This window comes from Columba livia, chromosome 6 (assembly GCF_036013475.1).
Source record: "Columba livia isolate bColLiv1 breed racing homer chromosome 6, bColLiv1.pat.W.v2, whole genome shotgun sequence".
In the NCBI taxonomy this organism is placed as follows: Eukaryota; Metazoa; Chordata; class Aves; order Columbiformes; family Columbidae; genus Columba; species Columba livia.
Window position 1 is genome coordinate 3,239,050 of NC_088607.1, and position 19,776 is coordinate 3,258,825.

Consider the following 19,776-nt stretch of genomic DNA (forward strand, 5'->3'; position numbering starts at 1 on the left):
CTAATTGGCTTCTTGGTTCATTAGCCAAATTGTGTGTATGAGGGAAATGGAAAAAGCTCAGAATGAATTTCCCTTGCAATCCTTAATTTAAATGGTGAATAATAATTCTTACCTTGAACAAAACATGTTATGTGATTTGCAGTGATGGAGTTAATCTTTTACGTTGGGATCATTTGCCACCCTTAAAGCTTTGTGGAAAAATGATCCTGGGTTGTGCCTCATTCTGGCATGGTGTGAAAGTATAATCATTATCATATACTGTAATCATCTCAAATTTCATACAGAAACACTTTGTCATGGGCAGTTCTTATCTCACTACTTGAAGAAATATATGAGGAAAAGAGATAAACAGCAAAAGTGTTTAAAAGCCAGCTTTAGTGCAATGGATGCTGTGCCTCTCTTTCCATTACAGCCATGTAAGTAGCAAAAATACAGTATATCTCTAGTTGACTCTTTCCAATGCAGTGCACTCAGCTAAAAATCAAAGATACTCTGAGCAGCTAAAGGGAAGAAATTCCACTAATTCATCAAAGCAAACACTGTAGAATTTAATCTGTTTTATGAATTTTCTACCATTGATTGTTATGGCACAACTGGGGCATGGGAGGTCATTTGTGAGTATTGAATTGCTAGTTGTGTGACACTTAAAAAAAGAGAAGGCTAGAAGAAAGGTTAAATTAAAGAAGTTGCTAGAAGCTATTTTTTGCGAGATGAATGTGTATTATCTAAATTAATGACAGTAAACCTCCAATTAGCTGAACGTTGATGCAGAACTCCAGCTTTATAAGGTAAATAGATGTTTTCTCAAGCCAAAGGTCTGGGTAAGGAAATGTTTAGCCTGCAACTGTAATAAAGTTACAGGTAGGTGAACACTTTCTATCTATTGGGGCATGGTGACCTCACTGCTGATGCTGGAAACTCTTTACAATAAATCTGTCATTGCTTCCAAACAGCAATACAGACTATGAAACTCATGACCTTGTTCTCGGGACTATCCTCCCATGGTATGGGATGGGCAAAAGCCTTGAATGTGCTGCTTTGTTTTTCAATATACAGCTCCGCTTTTGTTTTAGAACAGAGATTTCTTCTTCAGCCCAGAGCGTGTTGTTTTCGCACATGTAAGTTTGAAGTGCAACCTCTAAACTCGCTTCTGTTTTGTTAATTTATTGAATTCTTCTGTAAATATACATCAGAGAGAACAGCAGCTATGAACTGCTTTTGTTGAGGATTTGGCAATCTATACATACTAAAATAATTGAATAACAGTTATTTGAACAACTCACTCATTAGAAAGGGTGGAATTTTCTTGCAGACTGTATGTGAAAGGTGGGTCATCCCATGGTAAAACACTGCAGTTGCTCAGTCATTAATACTTGCAGTATACCAGGTACCTGTGTATATTTACTGTCATTGTGGCTTTGAATAGCAGCAAAAAATTCTGATCTGTGAAGAAAAGAAGAAAAAAAGAGCCCAAAAGAACAATACCTCTCCCCAAACCCCCCAAACAAACTCATAATAATAACAACAAAAACACCACACACCTTTTGCATTATTTTTTAAGGTCTTATTTTCCTAAATATCTCTCAAGGATGCTCACAGTGTCTTTCGTGGCAGCCCTGTGATGGGGACCTAACAACAACACTGCATCCGAGCAAGGATCCGGTTACATCATTATTCGGATCCTGGTTCACTATTTATTTGTGCAAATAATATCTTCTAAAATGTGTGCATGTACCCAGTAGTTTCACATCTCCCCATGCATCTTTCTATGCATCTTTTGAAAGCCGTTTATGATTTTAGTAGATCTCCACTACTTTGCTGCTTTTTTTTTGACTTTTGCTGACAAGTCCCAAGTTATCTAGTGTCAGTATTTTGCGGTAATGGTTCCTTTCCTGGGATGTTCTGGAACAATAGCAGTTCTTAATATACTTCTGCTGTTTTAGCATAGAAATCCAGCTTATGAAGATTTTGAAGTTCTGCTGTGTATGTTTAGTTTATTTACCTAATTTCCTGTATATTTTCCTTGATTCTTGGCTCTGCTCCTTTGTCAGCCTGGTCTTCTCTTATTTCCATATAATTTATACTGACTTCTTTTTTCATACTGTCCACTGATTTGTCTTAATCCCATCATATTTCTGAAATGCCTGTGATATCAATATCCCTTTTTGAAAGCAAGCATTCTGGATTACTCAGCACTTCTACGCTATGTATTTTTATTTGAACTCACACAGTATTACCTCTGTTGCTATTTGTACGCTCCAGGTGTAAATGCAGTACGCTCCAGGTGTAAATGCAGTATGCTCCAGGTGTAGATGCAGTCTTCCTTGGGTTCACTGTTGTTTGCAATCTATTTTAAATTGAGACTCTCTCTCCACTCTGCCCAAAGATAAAGAGGCTTTTATAACCCACTTTTTCCCAGCTTTTAGCTTGGAGAGGTGGGGTGGGCAAGTCTAAGGGAGTGGGGGGGACAACTCAACCGCCACCACATCACAAGGAAACTCTCTCAGCTTTAAAAGCATTAACGGTGCTGTTCTATTCTGGTGTAGATGGAGCTTCCTTTGCAGGCCTCCTCCTTAGTTGCCAGGTTTTTCCCAGTAAAAGCCTTTCTCTTATTTCCATTTCATTTTCCTGCACAGGAACTGCTCTATTAGGCTGGGACTATTTTTTTTGTGAGGGTTTTCTTCTTTGTTGTGTCCACCTCTGTCTTTCCCAGTTTGTCTAACTCACTATGTGAGGAGAGGTTGCTCTCCCTCAGAAACCTGAGTAGAATTTCCAACACACATAATCTAAGACAAATAGTTATGCATGTTGCTTGACCCAGATCACCGGCTGGACACCAGCCCACCTTTCCTTGACTCTTCTTTTCTCACCTTTGATCCCCCTGCTGTTTATTTTACATTTCTAGTGATCTCTAAGAGACATTTAGCAAAGGCTTTGGATATAAGATGAATTCTAAAATCCATAGCTTTTCCTCATATTGTATTTTCAAACCGAAATCCTCTCAAAAGGTCACTTGGAGGCTTGAAATATTCGAGCATTCAGATAGTTGTTGATTTTTCTCATGGTGATTGACTAGCCATCAAGCTCGTCGTGCTCTTCTACTAAAATCAAAGTGGTTACGCTTTCTCCTCATGTAAAGAAAGAGCCCACTGAAGTTCGATATAGGTGCTGCTGGAACTGCATTGTGCACAGATAGCTATCCACAGAAACGACATGTGGATCACACCAAATAGTGTAGAACCTGCTGTCCAGAGGAGAAACCATTTCGTGTGTGCGCTGTAGTTAAAGGAAAACACTAATCCACTCTGAAATGCTAATGGTGGCTGGTTCATTTTCACAGAAGATCCCCAGGGCAGCGTTTGAGTTATGATAGCTCTGTATGTCCCCAGTGAGATGCCATGGTGACTTCTTTACTGTTGGTGGATGGTTCGTATGGGGCTCTTGTTAAATGAATGGTCTTGGTCATCGTGCTAATAACATGCTTTTAGATGTTGTACAGTTAACAGTGGATGTGTTGTATGGGATAATGTATTTATAGCTGGATTCTTGGTTTGATATCCTTTCACCAAGTCTGGCTGAAATAAGGAGTATTGGCTTCACAGTTCTACAGGCAATCTCAAATAATGTATAATTTCACAGGCGTTTTATGGTAGATTAAAATGCTGAGTTGACTCAGGAATGGCTGAAGATGATTCTTTTATAAAATAAATGTGCAAGGATCAAATTATTTCTAAGATAATTTACAAATATAGAAAAAAAACACTGAAGTTTTTGGCTAGATGGTAACTTTTTTCAGCATTGCCCTGCCTACATATGAGTTAGATGCCATTTCAAGGGGAGGCCTTCCAGTACCTAAAGGGAGCCTGCAAGAAAACTGGACAGGGACCTTTTCTCAGGGCATGTGGTGACAGGACAAGGGTTAATGGATTTAAGCTGGAAGAGGGTAGATTTAGTTTAGATATAAGGAGGAAATTCTTTGCCACGAGGGTGGTGAGGCCCTGGAACAGGCTGCCCGGAGAAGCTGTGGATGCCCTGTCCCTGGGTCAGGTTGGATGGGGCTTTGAGTGGAGCATCTCCCATGTGAGGAAAGGCTGAGGGAGCTGGGGCTCTTGAGTTTGGAGAAGAGGAGGCTAAGGGGGGACCTCATTAATGTTTACAGATATATAAAGGGTGTCAGGAGGATGGAGCCAGGCTCTTCTCGGTGACAACCAATGACAGGACAAGGGGTAATGGGTACAAACTGGAGCACAAGAGGTTCCACTTAAATTTGACAAGAAACTTCTTCCTGGTGAGGGTGGCAGAGCCTGGCCCAGGCTGCCCAGGGGGGTTGTGGAGTCTCCTTCTATGCAGACATTCCAACCCGCCTGGACACCTTCCTGTGTAACCTCATCTGGGTGTTCCTGCTCCATGTGGGGATTGCACTGGATGAGCTTTCCAGGGCCCTTCCAACCCCTGACACTCTGGGATTCTGTGGTCTGGTGGACGGTTGAAACTGGATGATCTTTAGGGTCCCTTCCAACCCAAACCATTCAGTGATTCTATGATTTAATTAGTCTTTTTTTAAGCAGCATGACGAAGCATGTAAACTTACATATGTCATCTCAGTGCTCTCTTCTTTTTGAGATCAGTATATTTCTGTTGCTCCACTCATAGTTCATGGCCTTAAAATACTTTCCCAGGCTTTAATGATCCAGGTCTGCACTGACAAAATGCAGAGTATTGAGCTATGGTAGAAAAATGTTAATATCAGATAGTGATTCTTTTTTTTTTTTCCTTGGGAGAAAATAGCTCATGTAAATGAGGCAATCATTGCTGAGGAGCTAACTTAAAATGTTTCATTTCTCCAGTACAAATTGCCGAGCCTTTTTAAGAAAATAGAAAATGGTAAGTGCTTTATGGAACTCAGTAGCAAAAATATAATAGCTCTCTGTATGCCTCTTTGAAAAGCTGCGAATCTGGGTTTTTTTTTTTTTTGTAATGTTTGAAAAAGTAAATTGTATATTATTTCTTTAAGAGAATGAGTTTTTATTTAGTTAAAGAAATCAGTTTATTATAACTTATGCATTTGGAGAAACATTTTAAGAAACATACTCTCTTGGGTTTACAATGGGGAGTGTGTGTTTGGTTTTCACCATTAAATAAAACCTTACCCTTAGAAAAAGAACTATTTAATATTCTTCAATTCTTAATAAATATTCTTCAGTTCTGTAAAATCCTGTATCATCTTCTATTTGGCAGCCGCACAGCAGCTGTTTGCTCACTGTCTTTTGATTAATTCTCTTACTATTCCAGAGTGTAATATACTTAGTTTGTTTAGAGGAAGGGAATACATTTCCTATTTTAAAATCCCTTTTACTGTGGTTACTGCATCTTTGCAGATTTAATTAGGTCTCAGTCCCTTCCAAATCATGTAAGTCAGAGGTCCCGTCTCAGTTGTCCCTGAGGCATCATTACAGAAAGTCCCCAGATGGAATCTAGTTTCTAACTGATAACTTTACCATATAGGGGCTAATTACTTCTGATCTTACACATCGATGAGACTGTATTTTATATCTTTGAGCCACTGAAACTGTAACTGCCAAATTATCCTCTACTGTAATATGAGGGTTATTTCTCCATTAAATGGACTGGCTTCACAAATGACAATCCTTCCTGCCAGGCTTTTGCATTTTAAACCGTAATTATTTCTGGCACACGGTTCCATGCGATGAGCCCTTGTTAATCCACGTTACAATCGCAGATAAGCTGCTGGCGCCTGGCTGATTTAAGCCAGGAAAGGGTTGATTTAAGGTTGATTTAAGCCAGGAGCAGGGGAGCTGGGACCCCGCGTCCTGGGGATGTTTGGGCCTGGTCTCCGGCTGGCCGGGGTTCACTTAGCCCTGCCTTGAACCGCTGACTTGTTCTCTTTATCAGCAATTACCTCCATCAGATCTTTAAAATAAATGACTCAACACCTTCTGAGATGGGAAAAAAAATGTGTCTGAAAGTCTATAATGCATAAAGTAATCTAGTGCAAGCTGCATCCAGTCAGGCCTCTTAAGCACCAGAGAAGAGAAATGAATACCTAAAAAGCAGCAAATAGCTACAATTGTGCTCTGATTTCTTGGCTATATGTGATAGAGGTCAGTAACATAAAGCTGTTTATTTCTTCATACAAAGCAATGGCTGTTATCGTGACTTGCTGAAGGTGAATGTATTGGAAGCTCCTCATTCAAGGAAATATTGCATTTTATTACAGCATTACTTCATACCCTCTGTGCTTTCTTCCCTGCTTCTGCCTCTGTTACTTTTGATCCAGCCCAAAGGAGCTAACCTTGGGGTTGGCTGCCCGAAAGAGGAGTTTATTCCAGGAATATGAAGTTATGATAAATTGGTTTAGCATATTCCAGACCTTAAACCAGCTCTGCCAATGTGTTACGGTTAACAGGAAGTTTTGGTAGAAAAGCAGTTTTGGAAGAGAAAATTTTGGAGATGCTGCAACTTTCCTTTGGCTATTTTCAATAGCACCTTATTGAATTAGCTATTCTTTTTTGAAAGCAACAGAGAAGTAAAGCTGGCAGTGCTGTCCAGGGGAGAAAAAACCCAAACACAACACCAAAATCAAAACAACAATGAAAAACCGAAGCCCCAACCTTGAAAATCCTTGTACTATCACTATGGCTTCTACAGCCAGAAACACTCACTTATACACAAGGTACAGAAACGTTTTGTGCTCAGTTGCAGCACTTTATTTAAGTTTAAATAGGAAAAAAAAGACAACAAGCCACCACCTAATTGTGGATTAATAAACTTTCCTTAAATGTTGAATGAAGTACATAAATCTGCATTTATATGCCTATTAGCATTAAAATTCTGGCCAAGGTGTTAATCCCAATGTTACTCTAATGCAGCAATACATCCGGAGTAATTAGACAATCCTAAATCAATATGACGTAGATTAGACTGATCTTCCAAAATAATGCTTTCAGCCTAGGGTATGAGAAATACTGTTTATTCTTTTATTTAAAATAACATGAATAACTTGCTGCACTTTTCATTACTTTACTTACATGATAGATGACTTCTGCTTCACTAAGCATCCAAATATAGTATACTTATTAATGCGTTTTTTAAAAGAAAAAAAAAAATGCAATATCCTGAAATTCTGTGTTTTGATCTGTTTAGGGGGCCAAAATCTTTAATTCGAATTAACTTAAGAGTAATTGTGGTGTTGTGCCTGCAGCTGCAGGTGTCCCTGCAGTGTGTGTCCATATGTAACACCAGTATGTGCTACGGGTTTGTAATTACCAGAATATATTAAGCAAGGTATGAAAGAGTAGTCTTGAATTTGCTTTTTCCTTTTGGATCAGATCTCAGTCTTTTGAGTGGTTAAAGCAGCACATGAATCTTGTGCTAATCTTATAAAGTTGGCTTCAATTGGTAGGATTTTAATTTACAGTAAATACTTCTGTTGTAAAAATTGGCCTTTTAGTCTCAGCTTTCTTGAGTAATGCAGTACTCTATAGAATGAATACCTGTGTATACACATCTGTTTATCGTTCTCATGAACCAAATTGCATGTGCGTATCATAAGAAATAAAACACAGGGTGCTTAAGCTCCAACAAAAGAATAGATGTCCGTGGTTTAAAATAAAACGCTACTGATTGGTGACCCTGTTTGGCTCCTCGTGGTGGGGCAGCCATCGGAGTGCTCTCAACATGCATTTATATGTGCCCCAGCACAGGCCAAACCTCCTCTCCATTTTACCTTTGCACACAGAAGTCACCAAGGTAACATTTTTGAGTGGATGTAGGAAAAAAACATCAATTACAAACCAAAAAAGCAAACAGCGCTACAGCCAAAACCACATCCCATCCTAAAAAACGCTGGAAGTTAACCAAAGTAACTTCAAGTAATCCAACAAAAACGTCTATCTGAGCCTATCGGCCCGAGAAAACTATGACAAAGAGAAGATGTAGTTGTGCTGTGAGAAAGGGGGGAGAGGGTAGAGGCTACTCAGAGAAATGAAATTGTTATTTCTGGAAGCATAGCTGGTGGAAACGAAGCACCTCACTGGCCTCTCGCTGCTACCTGCAGTGGGTTTGTGGCTGGGAATTAAGCCAGGACATGGTCCTAGAACGGGGAAGTGTGGTCCTAGCAGCAGAGTGGCAGATGAGAGGGTTCCCACAGTAATTAATTAGTTACCCGAGGTCACCCCAGGAGTATCAGGGTGGGTGGGGGCTGTATTTTCACAAGAATTCAGAAACCAGGTGGAACGAGATATTGTGTTTTGCAGATACATATGTTAACTAAGTCGGTTAATGTGACTGGCAGTGAGTAATCCACTGGCACAGTGTGTGTGCAAATCCGCTATGAGGAGGTCGGGTTAATAATTACAGCCTATTACATAAAATGTCAACTGTTTCCAAGTAGTTTTTCTTTGGCGCTTTCGCTTGGGTTACAGAGGGTGAGGGGGAGAGTTGTGTTGCATCATGAGAGTTCAGCTGGGAGCCAGCCCAAAACGGAGAGCAGAGACCCCAAAATACAGTTTGTGCAAGTGCCATAACAATGTAGACAGGCTGCAGAGTTTTATTTCCAGCTGAAACTTTCCTAAAAGAAAATTCCACCTGAATTTCTCCTTTGCCAAAGCATCTAGGGCTGCGCTGTCTCTGTGCACAAGGGTGAATCTCCCCCACTCCCAGTGCAAAGTTCATTGCTCTTGGTTTCAGACAACATCATCACCTGGTCACGTCCCACATGAGCATCAGTGTCTCCAGTACGGGGCTGTGAGCTCTCAGCGTGCTCCTCGTGAAGCCTGAAAATGCTCAGTAACATCCTACAGGTCATTCTGCAGCTTCTGGCTGGAGGATTTTATGTTAGTTAATGTTGGAGAGAGTATCAATAACGACCAAAGAGGTTTTTGAAAGCACATTCGGCAAAGTCTGCATCCTGTAACTGGTGGACCTGAAGAGACCTTTGGGGTCAATTCTCAGCCCAGAGCATTCAGTGGAAAGACCGAAATTGAGAGGAGCCAGAATCTGGATGTTGAGCTGGATGAGGAGTGCGGCTAAATTATTTAATGGCTTATGTGCTGGCTCTGGGTCAGACATGGTCGCCGAACAGGACAACTGTAGGACAAACAAAGTGGTGCTGGTAATCACCCTTAACAACTTAATTTTGCCTTCAATAGATGGTTACTTCAGCATTTTGTTATACCAGCCTAAGCTATTCAATTGTTACTTCTTGCTGCATTGTTCCAGGTGTTCTCTGCAGTAAAATCTGGGTACCCAATGCTGTGTCTATCATAGTACACACATTTAGGAAGGTGACTGCTTCAGTAATGATTTGCTATGTGCCTTTAAACAGGACAGATGTTGTACATGGTTATGTCTAAGGTACAGCAATACCGGGATCAAGCAGTTAGAGCATCATTAGGTCAGCCTCCAGCACTTAACTTTTCTTTAAGCCTCTCGATTTCCATAATCTTAGCATGAGATTTCCATATATTTTTGTAGATAATGAAAACAGAAAGGTGATATTGAAAATATAGGCTGTGGACTTCTGTAACAAGGCTTAATGAGAAAGAGATCAAGCCCGTGATTCAGTACTCCAAGACCCGAGTCTCTCCCTGCTGATCAAGCAGGGGGGACCTGGTGAACTTCTCTTTGTGACAGCCTCTCATTTCTATAAAACCTTTGATTTTTGCAGTAAGGTTATTGAAGATCAGCTATCGACCCTTCTGTCACGTTGGTTGAAACATCCCACAAGCAAAAAAGCCCCAGGTTAGACAGATAGAAGGGTGGGGTATAAATCAAATTCCTTCTGAAAATCAGGCTAAAATTTGGATCCAAGTAGAGAGTACAGTGAAATAGGGTTGTGGGAGGGGGGGGTTGTGGCTTCTTATTTATTTGTTTCACATGCAGTAAATAATAATTAGGGAAAAGTCAGGATTTCTAAAACACAGGGACAACTTTCCTGCAAGCATGGTTTTGTCGTTCTAACCAGTATATTTATGAGAGAACGTGACTGTGTTTGGCCTTAAATCAGTCTTAGTGACCTGATCATTAAGTGTATAGACATGTGAAATACTTTATTCACATAAATAGCTCCTAGGGGCAAGTATTGCAAAAATAACTATCCACATATCAAACTGTTTTTCAGATTGATCTTGCATCAAAATGTGGTGGGTTGGGGGTTATGTATATTTTACAAATGCAACACCGTAGGGCAAGGAAGTCTTGCAGCAAGTAAAGGAAAATGCATTTTTTTATCCAGCTGTCACAGCTCTGTTGCTGAATGCAGTAATTTGGGATGTGAGCTTTTAGTTTAGCACAAGAAATGGAATATACAAACTACGGTGAGGTTTGGGCTGTTGCTAAGCAGCAGGTTGTTGCTCATTGAGCAAGTGGCCCCAGCTGCCTGGGCTGGGCTGGGTGGGCGCTGGCAGCTCCCAACCCTGCTCCTTCTCGTTCAGGTGACACCTGCAGCCAAAAGAGACCTGGAGAACTCCCAATTGCATTCCTCGCCAACCAGCGTTTTAAAGACAACAAAAATTAAGGTTCTGAGGGCTTTAACATTTAATCATTGATTCCAAGCTTTTCTGCACCTTCCATTTCTGAGTTCGAAGATGGAGTGATTAAAAAACCAGCCAAACAAATGGGGGGGGAAAAAAAAACCAATTACCAGTTATCTTTTGTTGAATCTGGTGATTAAATCAAAATCTGCCATGCCCTGTTTCATGTTCGTATTACTACACTTTTGTTTTAATCTCTACCATGACCTGTTTCTAAACCTGTTCCAACGGAATTCGAAAGAGCTAATTCCGAGATCAAACAAATCACAGCCACGTCATGCATTCACGCTCCGAATAGAGATTTGGGGTTCCATTTCCCTTCAAAAAGTAAATGTAGGTGTTATTTCACCAACTGAAAAAGTTTTACATGGTAGAATAATTACCAAGTTCAACTGCATGAAGGATTAAGATTTAGAGTTGAGCAAAGTCATTGGCAACTGAAATTAGTGGGAGCTGCACAGAAATCTTAAATTATGCAAAATAAAACTTTGTGATCAAACTAATGACTTAGAAACTTAACTTTTTAGGCTTCATATTTATTTAAGTCTTAGCTATTGTGTTTTTATCCTGTTAACACTGTTGTGGTTTTTTTCCTCCTGGTTCTATCCTACCGCATCCCCTATTATCCATCAGTTTCTGATGTCTGCAGTCACAGCAGTTAATGTGCAAGACTTTCCAGAAAGAAATAATATCCCAAGCATTACACAAAAATGAATGCTTCTATTATACAAAAGTAACATGAAAAGTCTATATTAAATCTGGCATGACTGGGGCTCCACTGAGTTCAGTTCCGTTGTACAAATTGTTCAGTGTCAAATTTGGCTCATGTGAACATCCTGTTTCTTTGTTTTGGAAACAAAATTGGACTAATATAGATGTGTGTTGGAATAGCTACTTTGATGTCTTGACAAAAGCATCTGTACCCACAGCACACATCATCTTCTGGAGCCCACACTGTATTAAGAGTACTAAAAGGGGAAAAAAAAAATCAATAAAGCAAATATCATTGTTAAGCAAAAGCATGGTGAAAAATCCCTGCAGCAGGATATATATATTAAGTCATAAAATGCATGGATAGGAGTACACAGGTTTTCTCTTGTCCTCACTACAGTTTCTTGTCTTAAAGTTATGCTCTAACAAAAGCAGATAAACGTAAGAAATATTGGATTGCTGAGGCCAAACCATTACCTCTACCTCTTATTATGCATAAGCAGCTTTAGGCAAATGTGCACATTTTGTAATTGCTACCAGTTCTGAGTAACACTGCTGGAATTTTTATTTACAAACCCCGTTTGTACTGTCAAATTCTGTGCATGTTATGACCTTTACATGAATACGCATTATAGTACTAAAACAACTCTTCATAAATACATTTTTTGGCTGCAGAACTGCTTTTCCTTTGTTTGCTTATGCATAGTATTTTCGTGTTTACAGTCACTTAAGAATTTTCTGGCTATCCTCAACATTCTTGTACTTTCAGAAACAGACGTGGTCACCAAAATGTGGATGTCTTTATAATGTGCTGTGAAGGGGACTTCGAGAGTGGTGAAGGATCCCTTCCCATAACTCTTTCCCTATGAAATGTTTCTGTTAGTTACATCTTCATTTTGAGAGTGCATTAGGTCAGTAAGACAAATGATGTTACCATAAGTACTAATGAATCTTTGTGCAAAGATCTGAACAGGAATGGTATTCGGAATGCCTCAAAATTAGAGATAAGTGGAATCTGTAAAACTTAATTATTGGTGTTGCTTGGGCTCGCCTCCTTTCTTTGTCTCTGTCTGCTGTCTACCTTCTTTTCTGAACAAAATTCTGGCACATCCACTGTTCCTATTTAAATGTTTGACAAGAAACCGAAGCTGTCATCTACCTTTTGCTGCCCCTTGCCTTGGTGTGGGGACAGAGCACCTCGTGCCAGGTTTACCTAGAGGGGAGTCCTCATCTCCAAGGAGATTTTGTTTCTTTAGCTGCTCATGCGTGATCTCTCACTGCTTTGCAAAATCCTCGTAGGTTAATGTGTCCAAATTATACAGAAGTATCCATCTCCCAGAATCCTGGTGAAATATAAGGACAATATTGCATTGCTTTTAGCAGAGCAAAGAGATGGGTAGAAGCCAGTCCCACCAGTCATCAGAGTGAGAGGAACCATGGAGCTTCAAGACCTCCACTGCTTGGATCATCAACGTTGGGGAGCTTACCGGCTTGCTCTTTGCCTCCAGTTTTTCCTCTCACTGCCACAGGAATAGGAACTTGTGACAGTTGTGGCATCTCTTACATCTCTACAATGAGACTGCTGAAGAAAAATTATGAAAAGGAATGATTTGGCTACTAAACACTATCATGCCTTGTGCTCCACTCCAGTTCTCCATGTCTTACAGATATCCTCCCTCTAATACCCTGTCTTTAAGGTCCCTGTTCTCGTCCTACAACATTTTATAGAGATCTCAGACAAGCTCCAGGAGAGAGCTCCAGTGACAGACCGTGTTATTTCGACTGAAGAAATCAAACCTGCGTCGGTTAAATCTTCCCTTGTGCTCCCATTTGAGTCCTAGGCCTGGGTTCTGTCCACAGAGCTGGGCTTGGGCAGGTTTGGCGAGTTTGTTATGGCTTCTGGGGGCTGAGATTTGTCACCATAAGCTTATGCTACCTAGGAAAAAGAAAAAAGACATGAAGCTTGGAGGATGAAGAAAAAGGAGAAAGTGTAGAATCTACTTGGTTTTAACTCTGTGTGTGTGATAGATATGCTGAGGGTGATTCTCACTATATTTTATTAAGTGAAGATAAAAAATAATAACAGCGCATAATGAAAACACAGTATTTTTTTTCTCTTATGCATGGGCTTCAAGATATAATTCCTGTGCTCTTTCTAGCCCCCTGATGAGCACCTTGCTCTAATGGCATGGATAATGAGAGATTTATGACTTCTGGCTTTTTGATAGCAGACCAGAACTCATTTGTCCGTTCCGTGGCAGAGCCTGTAATCATCTCTGCAGGCAGCCAGCTACAGCTTCAAGGTGTGCAAGCAGGGAAAGATAATTCAGTTAACAAATCTCATGATGCTACTTGTAATAGAAATAAATCCATCCTGACATCTTAAAAAAATATTGTTCTCTGTTGTTTACATAATGCATCCTGTTCAGACTGAAACAATTTCAGGCTGTTTTCCTTACTCTGATTGGAAAATCTCACCAACAAAGCTGCCGTAAAATACTGTTATCTCTGTACAACCATGTTCAAGTACTTTCTTTTGTGGCAAGGTACTTGTTTGTATCGGTTTGGCTTTTTCCACGACAAGAAAGATTTCAAGAAAAGGGTTGGCAGCTGTTTTCTTCCCCTTTAAATCTCTGTTGCTGTTTGACCCCCATTGTGAGTCGGGGCATTCCACTTATAAGAAGTTCACAAAGATGCTTTAACAGGACTCTCCATGTGTCGTCCTTTCTTGATGGGTGGTTTCTAGCTGTGTTAAAGCCACCAGGATGACAATAGGTGCTCCTCAAGCATCTTAATGAAAACTGCTGTCTCTTCCTGCATGGAGGCAGCTAAAATCCTGCAGAGATTAAAATCAGGGGCTGTGTTATGAGATTGTAAAAGAGTATATAGATCCCCCTGTGGCTACGGGGCTGCTTTCCTGTGCACTGTCCTCACTGGGACGCTGCCTTTGGACCACTGTCAATGCAGCACCTCAACTCCTCCTTGGCCTTCGTGTTGCTTCTGAAGGCTCAGGACGACGTCCTTGAAGGATGGTGAGACTGCCTGTGCCAAGGCTTTCTGGACATGCATCACTCTCTCCGCTAACAAGTAAACACAACACTCGCCAGTAGGTTCCCTATAAATCACTTTAACATCAGCAAGGACTTAGACAAATGCTGAAAATCTCACCTTGCATCAGTCTCTACCTTTAGTACTGGGCATGCGAACTTTAGCTTCATTGTTCAGCTTTATTTTAGATGGCAAGACCCTTTGCAATTTTATGATATTCTTTCTTTATGACACATGAAGAAGACCAGAAGACGTAGAATTGGTTCTGGTGTTCATTCCGACTTGGCTTTCATCTTAGATGTATCTGCAGTGTCCGGATAGCTTTTCTGGATGACTCACTTCAGATCTGCAGAAGTGAATTATGATTTCCCAGAGCCCTCGCTCAGAGGGAGCGTGGTGAATCTTTAATGACGACGCTCTTTTCCTCAAGGCTTCCTCAGGTATTTGAATTAAATAAGTCACAAGAAATTTTAAACAAATCTAACGTTATACACAGAGTAAAGTATAAACAAATTCCTCCAAGTTGGTTTTAATAATATGGTTTATCTGCTGATAACTTACAGTAGGAATAATGCATAGAAGGAGAAAAAGGCTCTAAGAAAGTTTTAAGTGAGGCCAAAGATACTATATTAGCTGAGTGCTTACTCTGGTGCCTGGCCCTGCAGCTAAGACGTCAATGTCCTTAAGCTCCCAGGCCCCAAGTGGGGAATTTGGGCATTTTTGGGTAACCAACAATGCTGACATGGGGGTTACAGGGACCCTGACTGTCCTCAGAGATCCTTTAGATGGTGGGCTAAGGATCAACAAAAAAAATAATTTTTTGGTGAAGTGGAGAGGTTTTCCCCTTTTCATACTGGTGTCTGTGATTTGAGATGCTGGTTCATGGTGTTTTGAGGGATGCTCTGGTGGTTTCTGGAGCCTCCGGAGTCGATTTTGAGGTGGTGCTGGTGGCTCAGCAGGGATGGGAGGTCTGGTCAGTGTGGAGTAAGCAGAGATCAGAAATGTTGACGCACATTTGAAATTTGTCAGCGTGTGAATAGTAAATGACTGAAATATGCAACTTTCGTGAGAAAAACTGGACATGAGGGCAGGGGCAGAGGTCTAAAGTCATTCCAGCTCTGCCCAGTGTCACCAAATGTGCACAGCAGTCTGCACATCTAGCAAAGATCTGATACACCGGCAAACTAGCGTTATCTGTGGGCTGGTTTTACGTGTGTCTCAAGTTTTGTGCAAAACCTCAGCTGGCTCCAAACTGGGCTGTCCCGTGCGTGCCAAATATTCACGGCACGCTACTTTTCACCAGCACCCTCACCTTTTCCAATCTTTCTGTGCTTTAGCAAGCTGATTTACAAGTACATCTTTTCTGAATCATTATCTGAGCCGGCTGCCAGTTGGCCCGAGGCAACATCCAGGCAATCGAGACTGGGAGAATCGGTTCCAGCTGCATGCTGTAATTAGGAAAACCCTGGTCTATAGCCGGATGTCCAGATGCCTTGCCAAGGAGCGTATCATTTGCTTCGACAAACAGTATTCGTGGGGGGAAAAAGAAGAGTGAAGATGTAATAGGACAAAGTTCATGTGCCAGAAACTGCTTGTTTGTTCCTCATCGCATCTCCCGTTCGTAGGCTGGAGAGCTGGGTCATGGTGGAATAAAGGTCTGGGGAGTTTAAACAAATACTCAGGATTTCAACTCGGATAGAAATAAGTTTCTTATACTCCCCACAGAGCCTGAAAGTACTTGAAATGCCGTTTCTTTCATGCTTTCACACAAGGGAAAAACTGAACTTTGCATTTCATTGTGTAACAAGAGTTACAGTGCAATGTGTTTTGTCAGCAATGAGAATTTGTATGAAAGCTGTGTATGCAACATATCTAAGCCTGTGTGCTCCCTGAAGTGTCTTCATTTCAGACACAGATTCAAGCTCCTTATAAAGGTTTTGTGGTTTTCTTTCCTTGTTCTGTTAACATGAATTTACCAATGTGAAACTTCCAAGAATAGATTTAATAATATAATGAAAAATGCCAGAGCTTTTGCTACCAATGCCATTCAGTCTATCTCAGCAACTACTTTAAACGACTTGCTGAAAGTTTGAGTGTTTTCCAACAATGGAATTCCCATAGAAATATGAGAACATCATTGAACAGGATATGGTACAAAATGCAATGCAAAAATTTCATCCTCTTCTTCTTCCCACCTCAGTTCTTCCTATCTCTTCTGCTCCAGAAGGAGCGACTTTATTTAATCAAGCAAGAACTCATGTATTCCAAGGGATCTGTGTGAAATGGGACACATTCTTGCTAATTACAGGAGGTTACTTTGATAAGAATGACCTACATATTTCATGTAATTTACTATGTGGACTTTGACAACTTGTTCGTGTTTGAACCCGCGGTACTGAGTCTTGTGCTGAAAATACATTCAAATGAAATCCATGAAAGGCCATCTGGCAAAACATGCCTGTGTGGATCTGATTTATCTCCAGCCAGCCTTCTGGATGTCCTTGCGCACTGGTTGACATTCACAAGTCCATGTTCTCCTGCCGTAGCTTTACAGCTCCATATGCGATAACTGTGGTTTTCTTACTGTAAAGTGTTTGAGGAAAATATTCATGACTCAGGTGAAGTTGTTGTTTTAATTGCGGATATTTTTTATGTCGAACTTCTGGATTATTTTGAGGTCTTGCTTTAATTCAATAATTTCTACTCTGTGAGTTATTCCCTACTTATTTGTTTTAAAAAATAAATAAGACAGCCTATGTAGCAGCTCTTTCTAGTGAAGGTGTTCACATGTGGCTCACCAGAGTACTGATATACTGAAAATAACCTTTCCACTGCTGGTGGATGGAGGTGGATTTTCGCCTCCTCGCCGTGCACCACAGTGGGGTGAGACGTGGGCTCCAAGGGCATCTCGCCTGGTTCTTGTGCCAGCACTCACCATGATCCAGTGCTACATCAGGTTCACTGCATTTTCACTCATTGCAACCACACACTATTTCTTTGCCAGAAAACGTGTAGTGTGCCCTCTGCTCCAGCTATTTTCTGAATTCTCTTTTTTTCCTGTACTGCAGCTATCGAGTCCAGCTGTTTTCTCTGTTGCTCAGCACCTCCTTTTGCTCAATGACAAATGCAAACCTTTTTTTTTTCTTCATGCTAGCTATTGATATACACAGTGGCATTGGCACCCTGGAGCTGTGCAAGTTAAGTATTACACTATACCTTAGTATACTTTTTGAAAGTAGAAGGTTCATCAAACACCCTGTTAGTGTTTTGTGATTGCTGCTCCACGGTGGGACTCCAGATCATCTCCTGATGGGGGGTAGACCTGGCACCTTCCCCCTCTTCTTCTACTTCTTAGCTGCACCCAAGGAGATGAAGCCTGCTATGGTGAATATGCTTTAACAAACACTTCTTAAAGTGGACCCGATTTATATATTCCTTTGTTAATATAATTTGACATGTAAACTGAAATTCTGCTCAGTAAAAAATTATCAACTTCTGTGACAGGCTGTCTATGTGAAAGAGAAAAAAAGTCTTACTAGTGGTGCGACTTGTTGCCATAAAGCAACAGCCAGTAATGTCAAGAGATTTCAGTCCAAATGGAGAATTTTTGAAAATTAATTCTGGATGCTTGTTACAAAATAGAAAGTAACGTAATTTCTGGCAAAGCTCTTGACAGCAGACGTAATGCATCATTGCGATAGCCCAGGCTCCGTGTTGTATGGAAGTCAGGTCTGTGTAAAAAGCTGCAGACAGGCGAGCCCTCGCAGTAAGAAAAACAGGCAAAATCAGAGAGTGATGTACTGATGTAATAGTTATCGCCGAACGAGAAAAGCTATGATGTAATAGAATTATGAATATGATTTAAAATCACTGTGGTTCTTTAACTGTGAAGGTGACTTAGTGCAAACGAAACCAAGCTCGCAGCATCCAGCACATTGATGTGCCCATTTGTGCTCCCCAGTTCTGCAGACTACACAAAAGTGGCATTTGTTGAAATGCGCGTTTCCCGTCTTCCCCGATTCCTGCACAGAAAGCAAAAGCAGAGTTGTTCAAGCTTGGTATCATCCCTTAACACATTGTGGGACTGTCCACAAACACATCTTTGCAACCAGATCCCAGGGGTGTTTCAAGCGCCTCCCTGGGAAGAGGGAGAAATGGGATCGCTCCGATAACGAGATCCCGAGGCAACCAGATCATTTACAGTAGCTCTTTCCCTCCTGCCTGCGCTCCATTTAAAACCCCATTTTCTAACTCCTCTTCTCCAGGACACTGAAAATAACATTATTTTCTCTGCATTTTTGTTTTTTTTTCCCAGGAATGACCCAAAAGCGCTGGGGCGCTGGTGCTCAGAGGACGTGCACCGGCCTGCAGCGGCAGAGCGCTGCGGAGAGAAAGCCAAGCTCTGCCGAGGTAAAATAAATAACTCATGTTTAGATAGCAGTCAGCAGAATGCATTCAGATTTCAAAAACAATCACCGATTGCTGAGCGGTGTGCTTGGACTTCATTTTGTTTAGCTAGGCTTAGCTTAGGCAGCAGAAAAGCCAAATAAATTGATGGCTAAATGTTGCGATTCAGTGTGCTCTTGGGGAGGGGGACAAATTGCTTGTGTTGTGGGGGGATAAAGGTTGTTTAAAACACCTCAGGAGACTAAATCAAGTGGTATCTCAAATATCAGTACATCCTGTCTCAGATGTTCTCAAGATAAAGCTTGAGGTTTTCAGTTCACTACAATTACTTTGTGTAAGTGCATCTTTGTTTTCACAAGATGCAGTGAAGCTTGAAAGCTCCCAACAAGCATAGGATCAACTGGGCTAACATTAAAGATCCATTTCTTCACCAGAGGTTGGGAGGAGGGAATAATACATATACTCAAACAGAAAAAGGAAAAGCGAAATTATGAATGCATGAGTTTGAAGCTAATCAGGAGCATTTTTGATATGCCTTTGGACTCTTGCAGGATGTCTCCATCTGTGCAGCCCTTAACAAAATGAATAAATGTCAAAATAACTACTGGAGCATAAGAAATACGCCCGAAATAAAGTATTCTGAGCGCTGTTCTTCTTTGGTGCCCTGTAGAAATCTCAGGGAAGTCGGGAGTTTTGGAAGGCATGCAAAGGGCTTGAATCTGTAGGTAGAAGTAAATGCAGTGCAGAGAATATAAGGCAAATGTTGTTACAAACCATGAAAAAAACAAGGAAGAAAGTGCTTTCCCTAGGGCTAAGAAAATATTGAATTGTCAAAACCACAGGCAGCTGGTTTGATGAGTTGGTAAAATCTACTTGGCATTTCACCTCATTAATAAACTCTTGATCTAACTCTCCCTATTTGGGGTCCCAAATCAGCCTTCCCAAGAGTGGCAGAGGAGCCCATTTCTGTGCAGTTTCCATGCATGGGGGCAGGAGCCCAGGGCTGGTTTGGTGCAGGGTCCCATCTCTGGCACCCTGAGGAGGATGATGTGGCACC

General features: G+C 41.0%; 1 protein-coding gene across 2 annotated transcripts in view; it reads left to right on the forward strand.

Moving 5' to 3' along the window:
* C6H10orf90 (chromosome 6 C10orf90 homolog) overlaps positions 1 to 19,776 on the forward strand; it is a 66,831-nt gene that overhangs the window by 12,914 nt on the left and 34,141 nt on the right. The window contains exon 2 of one of the 2 annotated variants that reach the window (XM_065066734.1): positions 18,628 to 18,722. The exons of the other annotated variant lie outside the window; for it this stretch is intronic. Coding sequence (XP_064922806.1) covers positions 18,628 to 18,722 — 95 coding nt within the window. The remainder of the gene's footprint in view (positions 1 to 18,627; positions 18,723 to 19,776) is intronic. 2 annotated transcript variants of the gene reach the window in all.